General features: G+C 39.0%; 1 protein-coding gene across 1 annotated transcript; it reads right to left on the reverse strand.

Annotated features, from left to right (window-relative positions):
* Window positions 1–5,408: 5,408 nt before the first annotated feature.
* LOC135462450 (procathepsin L-like) lies at window positions 5,409–13,202 on the reverse strand. Its single transcript, XM_064739678.1, has 7 exons — window positions 13,192–13,202; window positions 11,257–11,421; window positions 10,555–10,660; window positions 9,796–9,945; window positions 7,771–7,900; window positions 6,827–6,927; window positions 5,409–5,603 (listed from the first exon to the last, which is right to left on the reverse strand). The coding sequence occupies exons 2-7, from the start codon at window positions 11,397–11,399 to the stop codon at window positions 5,409–5,411; spliced, it is 825 nt and encodes a 274-aa protein (XP_064595748.1). The 5' UTR covers window positions 11,400–11,421; window positions 13,192–13,202.
* Window positions 13,203–14,835: the final 1,633 nt, after the last annotated feature.

Raw genomic sequence — 14,835 nt, forward strand, 5'->3', positions numbered from 1 at the left:
TTATAATATTTCTGTATCTGGCAAGCACTTGATGTGAAACTCGCACTTTAATGCCAGACACAGATGTTCCGAGGTAAACACTTCTGGTTGCGGGATCACGAAGCGATCTTAGACTTGAGTCAAAATTTTAATCATTAACTTTGGTATATTCATTTACCTTATTTTAGGTGAAGTTTGTTCTACAAAATCTTACCCAGAATATAGAATTTTTTAAAGCGATTTAATATTTTAACTTAAGTCTAAGATTGCTTCGTGATCCGGGGGCCAGGTCTCTTGTACATCCACCGGCCCGGATAGCACAGTTGGTAGAGCGTCCGCTTCGGGACCGGTAGACCCAGGATCAATCCTTGATCGAGTCACACCTAAAACTTTAAAAGAGGAAGTTGTAACTTCCTCGCTTGGCGTTCAGCATGAAGGGGATAGTGCAACGACTGGTTGACCCGTATCAGTATAATGTCTCGGGCGGTGCAGCTTACCTGCCTTCGGTAAGTCGTCTCGGTAAGTCGTCTTAAGATGGTTACTTTTTAACCGCTAGAACATACAGGCGCGGGTTCAAATCCAGCCTTCAACAAGAAATTTGTGAAACTGTGTACTTTAAGCTCAAACCACTGATAATGCCATAGAAATACACACGTGAAGACCAAAACCCTCGTGAACTGTAATTAATGCTTTTATGTACTATAGCGTATAAACTCCATTGTTCTTCTTCCTGGTATGTGTATGGGCGTGATTTGATGTCGGATATGAAGTGAAATGTGGTCTACTTCTGGATTATTGTAAAAGCTACGTAATAGTCTACAATAGCGGTGTTTTAATGCATTTACAACCTGCATGTTTTGCAATGATATATCCTGCCATCACATGTGAGGCTTTTAAGCAGCTGATAGCTGTGCCTGTCGGAAATGATTGTTGAGCTGGTCTGTCAGCAACCTGCAGATGGTCTTGGGTTCCCCTCGGGATCTGCACGGTTTCCTCCCACCATAATGCTGGCCGCCGTCGCATAAGTGAAATATTCTTGACTACGGCGCAAAACAAGAATCAGAACAACAGCTAACAGTGGAGTAATGGGGTTTCCCTGCCAAAGATGACATCACAACTGCGGCACATAGTAACTGTAATCAGTGATTATCATTGCAAACATTAACACGTAACAGTAACGCCAGCGTGCCGCACATACCTAACGGTATATCTGTAACGCGTATTTACCGACAGTGACTAAAACAGATTTGTGTTTGTTTTGTTTTTAGTCAAACTGTATGTTATTATGCTATTGGTTTTCTCAGCTACAGTAAATACCTTCAAATCTGGTTCAAATGGATGGTCTACTATCTTGTTTAGTAAAATCGGTGATGTTCTTGAAACCACAGATTGCCTCTAAGCTGTTACTTGTAACAAAATATGCAGCGAAAGAGCTCAATTACAGTCCTTTGACCGTTTCAAAATTAGGTTATCTTTTTTACTATGGACCAAAGATAAAAAAATTTTAACAGCCACTTGAAAATTTTAGATTAACACTAGTGTGTTGCTGGGTCAGGACTGGTCTCTTACCTCAGATGAGAATGTCTTCACCAGCTGATAATAGGTTCGTACCTTACTATACCTGGGCCACATCTCATCTTACGTACTGAACTCAGATAAATGGCCGATAATTAAAATCTTACTGTTATTAATACGTTCAAGGCCAAGTGCTCAAGATTTGAATTTCTTGTACAAAAGAGGCTTGTGCATTTGTAGAGTAGAAGTGTATTTTTTATTTAGTTAGTTATTTGCTTGCTGTTTTACGTCGTACTGAAGAATATTTCACCTACATGTATGCGACGGCGGCTAGCATTATGGTGGGAAGAAACTTGTGGGGAAGTTCGCCAGTAAATTGCCAAGGCCTGCTGGTTTACGCCGATCACTACAGTTTATCTTACCACACAAAAATTCTAACACTGTGGTGTAAGAGAAAAATTCATCAGGATGGCATTAAAGTAAAATCAAATAAATAAATAAATAAAAGTGCCAGGCCTTGCTATAGCTTGACTAATATACATGATATTAAAAGTTTCCTATCTCGAGTCAACTGACCGATAAAGTTTTTGGTAGTCATTGTGTTTGACAATATATCGGTCTTACCCTGCCCATATGTATATCTTGAAAATGTATATTCGACATCATAAAGGCATATGTAGACATATTATTTGTGTTTAACCACGTTGTTTGTATCATTGCTCAGATTTAATAGTTGCTCATTTTTGTAAAAAAAAAAAAACCTCTAGCATTCATTACCAGTTATAAGACAAATTCAACCTTTAATGGTCTACAAAAGCATATGCATGCTATTTTTTTTTTGAAAAAAGGCGAATACAAAATTGTCCATGATCATTATTAGTTTAAAAGTCGCACAACATCTCGGGATAACTCGCGAGACTTGCAATCCCGCACTGGTTGCCATGGTCACGCGCCACGAGAATGTAGCCATTCATGCCCCATTCTTTTCCCCAGCTGAAAGAGAAAGCAAAAATTTGTGATATTTTAATAAGTTGCTTCCCGGATAACTTTGAAATTCAGTCAGTTATTCTGCCTGTACAACCTGTAGATATTTTCTTAAGCGTGTCATTTAGTTCTCTTGTTTTATTTTTTTCGCTGGCTTGTGTTCAACGCCGTACTCAAAAATATTTCAATTAGAGGACGATAGTCACGTTTATGCGTGAAGAAAGCTGGTGTGCTGGGAGTACACCACCTCCCAGGTATTTAACACACTTTCTGGCAGTCACAGCCCAATTAGCGATAGATGGATTCGAACTCGCGAGATCAGTCATCACAGGCGGTTATACCATTGCTATATCAACAGTATAGTCGACTGCCACCGAAATGCTTGCCTCCGGTTATGCCAGTTCCCAAAGCATATGGGCCCTAACCACCGTCATATGGGTAAAGTACTTACATGTATTAGGGTGACACTTATCAACAACCAATGAATTAAATAAATAAATAATAAATAGATACAATAATTATCTTAAAAAATACTTTTTGCATAACCTACAAATCTGCAAAATGTCAGTAGTTGTTTTTCTCACCGAATAATTTAAGTGGGAAACAATTTATCAAAAAAAGTCTAAATAATTAATTCGTCTGATAAATACAGTACCAAAAACTAATTTGATGATATGATAGTCCACCATTTAAGATAATATAATATCTTATAAGATAATATAATATGAGATATTAATATAATTATATCTCAATTCTAAGAAGGGTTCCTTGGGCCCTGTGGGGTTTTTTTCAACCATCATGTAGGATGCCGTCGTATAAGTGAAATAATATTGATTACGACGTTAAGCACCAATCAAATAAATAAATACTATATAACAGTGGCATTGCTGTTCCATTTTTTTTTTAGAATTTAAAAAAGTGAAATTTTAATTTACACTTTCCAAAATACATTTAGAGCATTTTATATAATGCCAATGCTCGACAGGATTTTGCTGTTCTTCAGTATAAAATACATAAAATAATTTCACTTCATAAAATATCAGATTCATCCGTATACATTTTATAATTTATAAATTTCAAATCATTTTAACACCGTAAAAATAAAGGTAATGATATTTTCTGAACGGCAATGATTTGAATCATTTGTGATAAACAGAGAAGATGTTACATGATTGGCCAATATGGACTTTTGGCAAACATCTCCGGTGTAGCCATTCTTAACATGTGCATTTCTATCCATCTTACATGTACAACGGACCTTTTGCTTGAAATGTATTAGATGTAAAATCAAGCTCATATCGTATCGGGTCGCTGTGAGTTCAAGTCCAGCTCATGCTGGCTTCCTCTCCGGCCGTACATGGCAAGGTCTGTCAGAAACATGCGGACGGTCGAGGGTTTCCCCCGGGCTCTACCGGTTTCCCCCAAGCATAATGCTGGCTGTCGTCGTATAAATGATATATTCATGAGTACGGAGTAAAACGCAAATCAAATAAATATGTAAATAAAACATTAATCTAATAAATAAATAAACTTGAGTCAATCAATCAGTCAATCTGTCGCTTTCATACCTGTTTTTGACGATCCAGTATTTCTTGCCGTCCATCACACCATACCCCACAACCAAAGCAGCATGATCCAACTGATTTGGGGTACATTTTGGATCATCGTAAACACCTGAAAACGTCACCATCATTTTTTTTCTTATTAAACATCATTAAAGGCGAAGCCAAGAGAAATGAGCCTTCATCAGCATTCATACGCCCTACTGATTGAAAACTGTGTCTGAAAACATTTGCAATTATTGATTAAAATTCCCAGAAAAGAATTAAATGCATATCTATGTATTCTAACGTAGACAATCCTGATATACGAAAGGCTTCTTGTTCTGTTCGTATGGCTACTAACAATACTTGTCTGAAACAGATTTTTCCGTGTACAGAAATACACATAAATATTAATTTTGGTACATAATTTAAAGCGAAAAGGAGAAGGATGTGATGTCGTCTGGGCTCAATACACAATTAACGTGGCCTAAAAACCCATTTTAGAGTCCAAATCTTAAATGCATTTCATTCAATTCAAGAACGCATCTAAAAGAAATGTAATGATGCCAGATAATGGCGAGATTATTTGTATTTGTATCTTTCTCTTTAACTCATGTTACTTTCTCTACACGCTAGACTTGTTGGCATTTATTTCGACGCCGTGTTTCTGCCTACTCCACAAATTTCGTGTCTGCTCATTTTGATTCCAACACCTAATTACTAATTATATTACTGCCTACTCCTGTCTATTCCTTACCTCTGTACATTCACTCCACACCTCAATTCACTGTTCACCATTCTTCGCTCACAGCCAACCTCTCGCGATTCATCGCGCGATTACTTGTTACAGTGTATCCACGGCACATGCGTGGACAGCTGTGATTCTACCACACGATCAATTTGTGACACCTTCCTTTTCTCTTATCCTCATTTCTCTCTATTGCTCATTTCCGGCTACTTCTCATTTATCCCACTCAGGCCCTACAACTCCTTATTTGCTTCTGTTCCTTATTTCTCTCTATTACTTATTTCTGGCTACTTCTCTGTTCTCTCTTCAACTCATGCTTCTAATGTCCCCTCATTTCTCTACATTAAGCATTTCCGGCTACTTTTCATGTCTCCCTTCCACTCACGCCTCACAACACACTACTTGCCAATCTATCTCTCTCTCTTCCCCGTTTGTGACTAAATGTAGCTTTTTCCTCTCACCTTCTGTTCACTTGGTGGTTAACTCTGCTTCTCTTTATTACTTATTTCCGGCTACTTCTCATGTCTCCCTTCCACTCACGCCTCACAACACACTACTTGCCAAATTCTCTCTTCTATTCCCTGTTTGTGACTAAATGTAGCTTTTTCTGCTCATTGGGTGGATAACTCTGCTTCTCTTCATTGCCCTTTAACTTTGTACAACTTACCAGATTTGTAAAACTCGAAAGAGGGCACAGCGCTGTGAATACCCACTGCCACTGGTCCGCCCGTGAAGAGGATTATCTGTAAGGCGGTCTCGTTACCCTTGGGGAGATCCACACACCCCCGAATATCAGCTCCAATTGTGTTTGGGTTGAAGCGGCATTTGTCATCCTACATAACAGATAAATCCACATCCACGGTTAGAACGACTCTTTCAATTTTCGGTTACGACTACACGTCATTTATTTATTTATCTATCTAATTGATGCTTTATGCCGTACTCAAGGATGTTTCACTTAAACGACTTCGGGCAGGGTTATATCTACAAGTGATGTCCTTCGACTGAAAAAGGCAATGCTTAAACAACCCCCAAGCTTGTCACACACCTGATATCTACACGCAAAAACTGCAGGAGAGATACCACTGAATTCTGTATTTAAAAATACTTTTACCTATTCTTCGTAGATATTTTCACTGGATTAAATGAGATGTCCGATTGCAAGCTGTCGAATTGTAATGTAAGATATCGAATTGTAACGTAAGGTGTCGAATTGTAATGTAAGGTGTCGAATTGTAAAATGTCCAATTGTAAGGAGTCCGACTGTAATGTAAGGTGTCCAATAGCAAGGCTTCCAATTGTATTTATTTATTTATTTATTTATTTATTTATTTATTTATTTATTTATTTATTTATTTATTTATTTATTTATCTATTTATTTATTTATTTATCTATTTGATTGATTGATTGATGTTTTACGCCGTACTCAAAAATATTTCACTTATACGACAGCGGCCAACATCATGGTGGAAGGTAACCGGGCAGAGCCCGGGGGAAACCCGCGACCATCCGTAGGTTGCTGTCAGTCCTTCCCACATACGGCCGGAGAGGATGTCCAATTGTAAGGTGTTCAATTGTAATGTAAGGTGTCCAATCGTAATGTGTTAAATTGTGATATAAGGTGTCCAATCGTAATGTGGTAAATTGTAATGTAAGGTGTCCAATTGTAAAGTGGAGTTTATGAACCATGTTGATGTCGCCAATAGAAATGTTTGCAAAGGTAAGTTTTAACTAGCACGGACTGGTTTACATCAAATGGTTACAAAAAAAACGGACCTCTAGGAGGAACTATGCATTTTCACTTTTTCTGTGCTCTGAAACGAACCAAAAACTCTAACAGTAAATCTGGAAAAATTTCTGATAATGACACACCCAGGCAAGCCCAGAACCAACAGAAGCTTTTCCTACAGTATGGCCGAAAATTTCTTCGTGAAACCATCACCAAGAAATCCGCTCTTTTTTGTGTAGTTTCAAACTATGGGGAGACAACTGCACATGGTGACGGAAACAAGCTTACACTAACGTCACCGAAGCTTCAAAGACAGAGTTACTTACCTTTCCCTCATATGGATAGGACGCCCCGGTGTCAACTCCACCGTTGTCCATGATGTAACCATAGGACGAATCCATAAGACCGCCATTACAGCCGTAATTACCTAAGAACAAAACAAAGAACCAATTCTAATTACCATGGCAACATATCAGACAAACTTGTAGATGTTAACATTTGACTGATAGGTCAGAAATTTGGAATCTTAAATAGTGATAGTAAAAAATATATATCCATTTATTTTTTCGGTTAAATGGTGCCTCATGTCATTCTCAAGACGCCACAGAAATTCCACGATTCACTCAGATTTTAACCCGCAGAATAACGTCAAACGGTAATTCGGACGGCATGTGCTTTCCTTGGAGCTTCTTTTAAAACGACGCCAGGCTTGATCGACGCTGTGCACCAAAGAAGCCGGTAGGGTAAGGCGAAGAATCGACCCCAGGGAGGTATAATAAGAAGGCACAAATCTCAAAACCCCAGCACAATCCTGCAAATTCCCTAATCATAAGTATAAACTTTGGTCGAAACACCCATAAAAGTTATACAGCCATAAAATGAACGAATGAATGAATGAATGAATGATTATGTCTTAACGCCACATCGGCAATATTTCAGCCATATTGTGGCGAGAACAAAGTCTATACCCATAGAACAGATGGTTGTTTAGTAATAACCCACTCTCGATTTAAAAAAAAAAAGGAAACCTCATTTTTTCGTTTAAATCAAGCACTGTGTTTTCAGTTTGAAAATCAACATTAACCAGAAAAATATTTTTATTGGAAGTGTCATGTGTGAATTTCTATGTGATCAGATTTGTCATATGTTTGCAAGTTTAGAATTCGTATTTCTGCTATGGTTTGTAAGGCATCCGTCATAATACAGTGGATTAGCTCAGATAATTCTGTTGACCATCATAACCAACAAAACATATGTCGATCTAACTTACCATATTTGCCAGAACAGTCTACCAGGTTTTGTTCTGAGAGTGAAACAAGTTGATGAGGAGAACAGTATATAGCATTCCGGGACTCGATTGCTCCTATGGCGGCAAACGCCCAAGGGGAGCCGCACATACCCTAAAATGGGCGAAGACAAATATGTTTTACTTTCCAAGTATTTATTTTGATCTTGACTCAACTGCAAGAGTAAAGCAGACACATTCGAACAGCTTCAGAGTGCCTATTCTTCAGTTAGCTGCTTTTGGTTTCATTATGAAATTTCTCTGAAACATGTTGCAAGCAAAGCAACAAGTAACAAACTGTTATTTGATATATGGATTAGTTACACTCAAAGAATTAATCTGCTATTTTAACAGAAAATATGATGTCTGAGTAGTGCTAGAATGTATTGTGTTATTACAACACTATATTGTGCCATATTCAACATAATATACGGTTAGTCTCATAGAATATTGAAGTAATAGAACATGTGTGTTATATTTAACAGGGGGCCTCGGTGGCTCACTTGTTTAGCGCGCCAGCGCGGCGTAATGACCCAGAAGCCGCTCACCAATGCGGACGCTGTAAGTTCAAGTCCAGCTCATGCTGGCTTCCTCTCCGGGCGTACTTGTGAAGGTCTGACAGCAACCTGCGGATGGACGTGGGTTTCCCCAGGGCTCTGCCCGTTTTACACCACCATAATGCTAGCCGCTGTCGTATAAGTGAAATATTCTTGCGTATGGAGTAAAACACCGATCAAATGAATAAATATATAAACTTTTATTTAACAGTTCGATCTTCTACAATAACATAATAGTATGCGATTATCACTCAGGCAACAGATTTTCCGTTAAAATTAACACATTACTTTTTTGTGTGTATTTCATATAAATGAGCTAGATGAATTAATATCCAATAGCTTGGTGCTGGTGGGCGTGTAATTTCACACTACTTAAGGCGTTACATGAACAGATAAAATAAATACTTAACTTAGACGCAGCCTAACTATCGCACTGTCCTCGGCGCTCTGGTTTTACTCGCTGTGTAAATAATTTATATTCTTTTTGATAAATAACGTATATAAAAAAAACACTGCTTCATACCTCATGAAGAGAAGGGCATACTTATAGGCGAGTTCTGTTCATGATTTGATCAGCCAGTTGTCTGGAAAGTGTACATTTCAATGCAAAGTTTCGAAATGGCTATGCATTATGCTGTCCTAATTTCGTACTTTATGTACTTCCTTGGTTATTTCAGTGGTGGATTCTGTCCTTATGGGAATTAACCTTGTCATTATTGACCTGGGAAGTCCATATTGGTTGACCCCTGGAACACGAATGTCTGTTTTGAGGCACAGGTTCCTAACCAGGTCGACTTAACCGTCTTGTAAAACCCCTGCATGGGATTTGGTGTGTTTTAATACTTACCATGGCACAGCATAAACTGTCCTTATTCATTTACATTTATTCAGACGTACTGAGAAACATTTAAGAAACACGAGCTGCAAAATCCACAACTATTGTGAGTATTTATTCATTTATTTACTTATTTATTTACTTATTAATTTATCTCATTGGGGTTTTACGCGGAAATCATTATGGTGAAAGAAACCGGGCATAGCCCGGTGGAAACCCACGACCATATGCAGGTTGTTGGAAGACCTCCTGACGTACGGCCGGAGAGGAAGCCAACATGAGGTGGACTTGACCTCAGAGTGGCCTCACTGGTGAGAGGCTCCTCCGGCATTGCCCCGCGCTGGCGTGCTAACCCTCTTGTACACGTAGGCCCTCATCTCCATCCTACTATATTGAAGAAGAGTATAAAAAACCAAAGCATATTATATGTATTCATTATTTAATCTCTCTTGAGTATACGTTGAAGGTGCTTTGGCCAACCCAGATGAGAATGAGCCTTTGTCTACAACCTGGGTCCTTCTTGACAACGTTTCTATTTGTAGAGGAGCATAACACAACATGCCAAATTCCCTTATGCTCCCACCATCATGTGTAATCAATCATGGTAAAGATTCTTACCTGACTTTTTACTGGTGTGACAAATCCGAAGCTCCTCCAATCCATGCTCTCCGGAAGTTTACCATGACGGTAATCAGGTTTTCCTTTACAGTAATCCGCAGCCTCAGATAGTTCTCCATTTCTTAAGAGAATGTCACGCTCTTTCCTGGTCTAGTAAAAGAAAAAAGTGATTTATTCCATAAATTTAGCAAGTAAATAATGTGGTTAATATGCAGTCAGGTGTTACAAAAATTACCCCGAAAGAACAGCAAGACTATCCCCCAGGTAAGAAAAAAAATCCCCCCTCCGCCCCTCTCCACACACACACCCGCCGTCCACACACACAGACGTTAAGAATGCTGATGAGGTAAGTTTAAGGCAGAATGAATTGTTTTGACATTTCAGTATCTTCTGGAACAGGTAGACCTACTAACAGGTATCAGATTGAGAATAATTATAACCTCTTCAGTACCAAATCCATCACACCGATGTGTTACAAAAAGTTAAGTTCCAGCTACAACTACACAAGCCACAAAAATCCTCCATCACCTGCATCAAACGGGTAACAAATAAAATCTATCACTTAATCAAAATATGCGCGATATTCAACAACAGTTCCAATCCATGTAATTGTATCCAATCTTTTTACAATGTACCCTCGTTGGTCCATTGTGGTGGGTGCTGTGCACTTTGTTTCCCAGCTTTGGACTTTTCTTACAGGTAATGAAACATCCCTTCCGTAAAATACTTTTTGAGTACATATATAGCGTCGTTTCATACCATGTCAGCATATGTGTTCACTCCCAGGCGGTATGAGTGACGCCCCTTGTCTGCCTCTTTGTTGTGACGGTTGATATACGCCAGATTCGTCTTCCAAATCTGGTGCCTTTGGGAAAAACGTAATGACAAAGTATTTACGAAATGTATAAGAGATAACCGCGAACAGAAAAATCTATGATTGAAAATAAAAATAAAAATTATTGTGTGAGTGCTGTTTACAAAATGTTCCATGTAGGACTGACCTGTCAAAGGTGGGCCAACAATCTATTCTTCTTTTGAAAAGATCTAGAGCTTTTCTACTACAATAGAAATACTTCTTGAATGCGGATTAGTCCAGCTCATGATGACTTCCTCTTCCGTTGTACGTGGGAAGGGCTACAGCAACAGTCGAGGGTTTTCCCCAGGCTGGGCTCGATTTCCTTCCACCATAGTGCTGACTGCCGTCATATAAGTGAAATACTCTTGGGTTCTATGTAAACACCAGTCAAATAGATAAATATATCAAGAAACATGGAAAAACGGCTTGGTTAGTGTAATAATTTAATACCTTAAGCTATTATTGAGACAACTTTTCACATGCTAATAAACATTAAAATGTTTGTATCAAGAGAAGGTATAGCTCAGAACCTTGTCGGAATTGTTTTTTTTTTTAATATTTCCCAATACAGCCAACCACAGAGTTTTCAACCAATACACAGTTACCTTTTATCGTCTTCGGTTCCTATGTACACTTTTCCGTAGTTTGCTTTGAACTTCTCCCATTCTTCTTCTTGTGAATCTCCGACCACGTGACCAAGACACTGAACCAATAGCAAGGCCCCACAGAAAGCCACAAGTTCCTTCATCACCAGGGGTATTTCAGGTTTTCTTAATCACGAGACATGTAAAACTGGTTACTGACTGGTAGCAAGACAAACTAAATCATGAATCTGTCTGTAACAGAACTTAGTCCCGCAAAATGTTTCGCAGCACATGGCGGGCTGAATAGTGAAAATAATTGATAAATCAATTCTGCATCTCCTGTCCAGTTGGTTCTCTGCTGTATGACAGGCGCTCAGGCGAACTGTTGTTCTTAGCGAACAGTATATATATAAATTCACGAGAGGAAATCAGGTAGCAAATTAGACTTCACTAACATCATCGTTTTAACACCCTAACGCAAAATGCTGCGGCCACTGAAATATCATACCGAAGACTCAATGCACAGGTAGATCTATTTTTTATTCATGGATTTCTTTATTTACTTTTTTGAATGCTGTTTAACACCAAAATAAACGATTTTTGAATCATTCATACTACAGTAGGTAGTTTTATTGGTACTGGAGAGCCAGGTTTAAACCAACCACCTCTGGCAAGTAGCTAGCGGACATTCTAACATTTTACGTGCAGTTGTGCACACCATATTGGTGGAAAACAATTGATGTTCAGTGAATCTTAGATCGCGCAAACAGCCACACGTGCGCTGTAGACCGCTTTTTGTGGCAAAGGACGCATGAACCGACTTATATACTTACTTACTTTGTTCGTTATATGGGTTGAAGTTGCATTGCACAGTATTTTGAACATAGTACGTGGGTGTGTCAAAGGTGCAGAAATACAACTGGTGACGTCACACTAGCATGCAATGCTAAAGACACCAGTTACTACGTATGACTGATCACAGTGTCATCTTGCACTGACCCTAGGTTCAACACTACTTGTTCTCATTGTAGACAGTCATTGTAGAACTGAAAATGTATTGGATATTGTATGCTTAAACAAGTGTCAAATGAAAAAAAAAGCAGCCAAGGAACGGCCCCTCCGCCAGGGAGTTCTCCAGACGCTCTATCAAACTCTTGTAAACTGTGTGGTACCAGGGATGCTCTGCAACTTGATCTGACATAGACTTAAATTGTTCTTACAGTATATTTATTGGTGTGAGATTTATAATGTCAAAGCAAGTGGGTGGGTAGATACCGGTGAGTGATCTTATCAGAATGTTAAGATCTAGGTTCAATTTTGACAAGTGTCAAAAATAAGATTTTAAAATTGGCAATCAAATAAATTGGTAGTTTTTTTTTACTTGGCGCCCAACAAGTAGTGTTGAACCTAGGGTCAGTGCAAGATGACACTGTGATCAGTCATACATGGTAACTGGTGTCTTTAGCATACTAGTGTGACGTCACCAGTTGTATTTCTGCACCTTCGACACACCCACGTACTATGTTCAAATACTGCGCAATGCAACTTCAACCCATATAACGAACAAAGTAAGTAAGTCTATAAGTCGGTTCATGCGTCCTTTGCCACAAAAAGCGGTCTACAGCGCACGTGTGGCTGTTTGCGCGATCTAAGATTCACTGAACACCAATTGTTTTCCACCAATATGGTGTGCACAACTGCACGTAAAATGTTAGAATGTCCGCTAACAACTTGCCAGAGGTAGTTGGTTTAAACCTGACTCTCCAGTACCAATAAAACTACCTGCTATAGTATGAATGATTCAAAAGTCGTTTACTTTGGTGTTAAACAGCATTCAAATAAATAAATAAAGAAATCCATAAATAAAAAAATAGACCTAGCTGTGCTTTGTTACAGTTTCATATATATATATATATGTTATGGCGCTTATTCTGTGTATCAACTTACATATCTTACCTGTATGTTATCGGTTTATAGGTGTGAACTTAGTGGTAGCAAGTGTATAGCCCTGAGTGATAACGTAAGCACCTATTCGGACACGCCCACTATCACATGACTCAAACCACGTGGTCCTGATACTTATGACCTATAACAGGACGATGCAAAGTATTGTTTATAAGGTTTAGTTTAATATATGTTTGGAGTTTATCAGCGTATTCATAACATTTTCAATGATATGAATATGGTGAGATTTATGGCTCTAAGAAATCGTCGTGCCTGTCTGGGGTAGGCAAAACAGCACGCTTTTTAATAATCATAGTGCCGGTTAAAACCCTTCGTTAAGGGGCGAAACTTGGAGCAATAATTTTATAAAGTGTGCAGTATTAGGGGTCAACTATTTTTGTCGTTCGGATTATTTTTTTTTATAAATGTTGTGAGCCAGCTACAGCCCGACCATTTAAGGGATTGACGTAACATTCTGCAGCAATGTTCCCGTGGTCTTGAACGAGCGAGGAGCAGTTCAGATTTATTAAAGTCAAGTGGTTTGGCGGTTATATTAAATTTTAAGGAAGAAACTTTTCCGTCTTTTTCTATAAAACGAACAAACGAATAGTTGCAAGACTTAAAATGCATGTAGGCCAACCCTAGTTTCAACCAGTGTGTTAATACCATTGACTTCGTTAGAAAGTTTTGGAGCTCGCTATTGGTCGAAATTAGTTTGTACTAAACTGCAGGCCAGGGTATTCTCTGTCTGCGGGTGTAGAGCGGTTTGATATATGAGCAATGGCTTTCTCGCTTATGGCGTTTAAATGACGCCACCATTTCTTCAGAGATACACATGATAGATGTTTAAACCCATTGATTTAACATTTCAATAGAGAGTATATGGATAGATATATGCTCTTTTTACTTCCTGAAACGGCTGACGACGCCTGTGTGGACATTTGTGCAGCCCCGCGTTCGTTGATCACCATCGGTTTCCCTCAAATATGACGTGTTTTCCTATATATCAAGTGCTCGTTGTAAAAGGGGGCCTCGCTGGCTCAGACACCTTAAGCATCGGGGAGCGGCCCTTGACCAGTGCAATGGCTTTGTTTGAATCCAATTCTCGCTGTTTCAATTTCGACTAAAACGTCTGGGGGTATGTCGGGTTGTGGGTCTGACCTATTTTGCAGAAATAGGTTATACTAAAAGCAAAAGCTAACGTGTTGAGCAAATACCTAAGGTTTGTGTGAACGGCAGTATATTTTAGTGCAACTACGCTACGAATACGGCGGAATTGGAGCCAAGCTTTCCGGGCTACGTTTTGACGCACATGCATCTACATTATGCCAAAGTGCTTTCGAGAGAAAAGAACTCGTCAAAGTAGTGCTTTATAATATTGCCCGGTTTCTCGCATTCTATAGTCCTCGACTCCTGTCATTAAAGCTGCTGTTAGGACGAACAAAAGCTGCGCGATTTTTTTACGAAAACAACAGCGCCCTTTTCGTTCATTTGTTTAATTACTTTATTGGTGTTTTACGCCGTACTCAAGAATTTTTCGCTTATACGACAGCATTATGATGGGTGGAATCGGGCAGAGCCCGGTGAAAACCCACGGCCATCCGCATATTGCCCCAAGAGCTTTACATATACGGCCGGAAAGTAAGCCGGCATGAG

This window comes from Liolophura sinensis, chromosome 2, assembly GCF_032854445.1.
Source record: "Liolophura sinensis isolate JHLJ2023 chromosome 2, CUHK_Ljap_v2, whole genome shotgun sequence".
Lineage (NCBI taxonomy): Eukaryota > Metazoa > Mollusca > Polyplacophora > Chitonida > Chitonidae > Liolophura > Liolophura sinensis.

What these genes read in the sequence shown, in the direction of transcription:
- LOC135462450 (XM_064739678.1), bottom strand. Translation starts at nt 11,399, where the DNA reads ATGAAGGAACTTGTGGCTTTCTGTGGGGCCTTGCTATTGGTTCAGTGT. An exon ending in TCACACCAGTAAAAAGTCAG is followed by an intron (nt 7,901 to 9,795) that starts GTAAGAATCTTT and finishes CGCCCATTTTAG; the next exon opens with GGTATGTGCGGCTCCCCTTG. An exon ending in CCTATCCATATGAGGGAAAG is followed by an intron (nt 5,604 to 6,826) that starts GTAAGTAACTCT and finishes TCTGTTATGTAG; the next exon opens with GATGACAAATGCCGCTTCAA.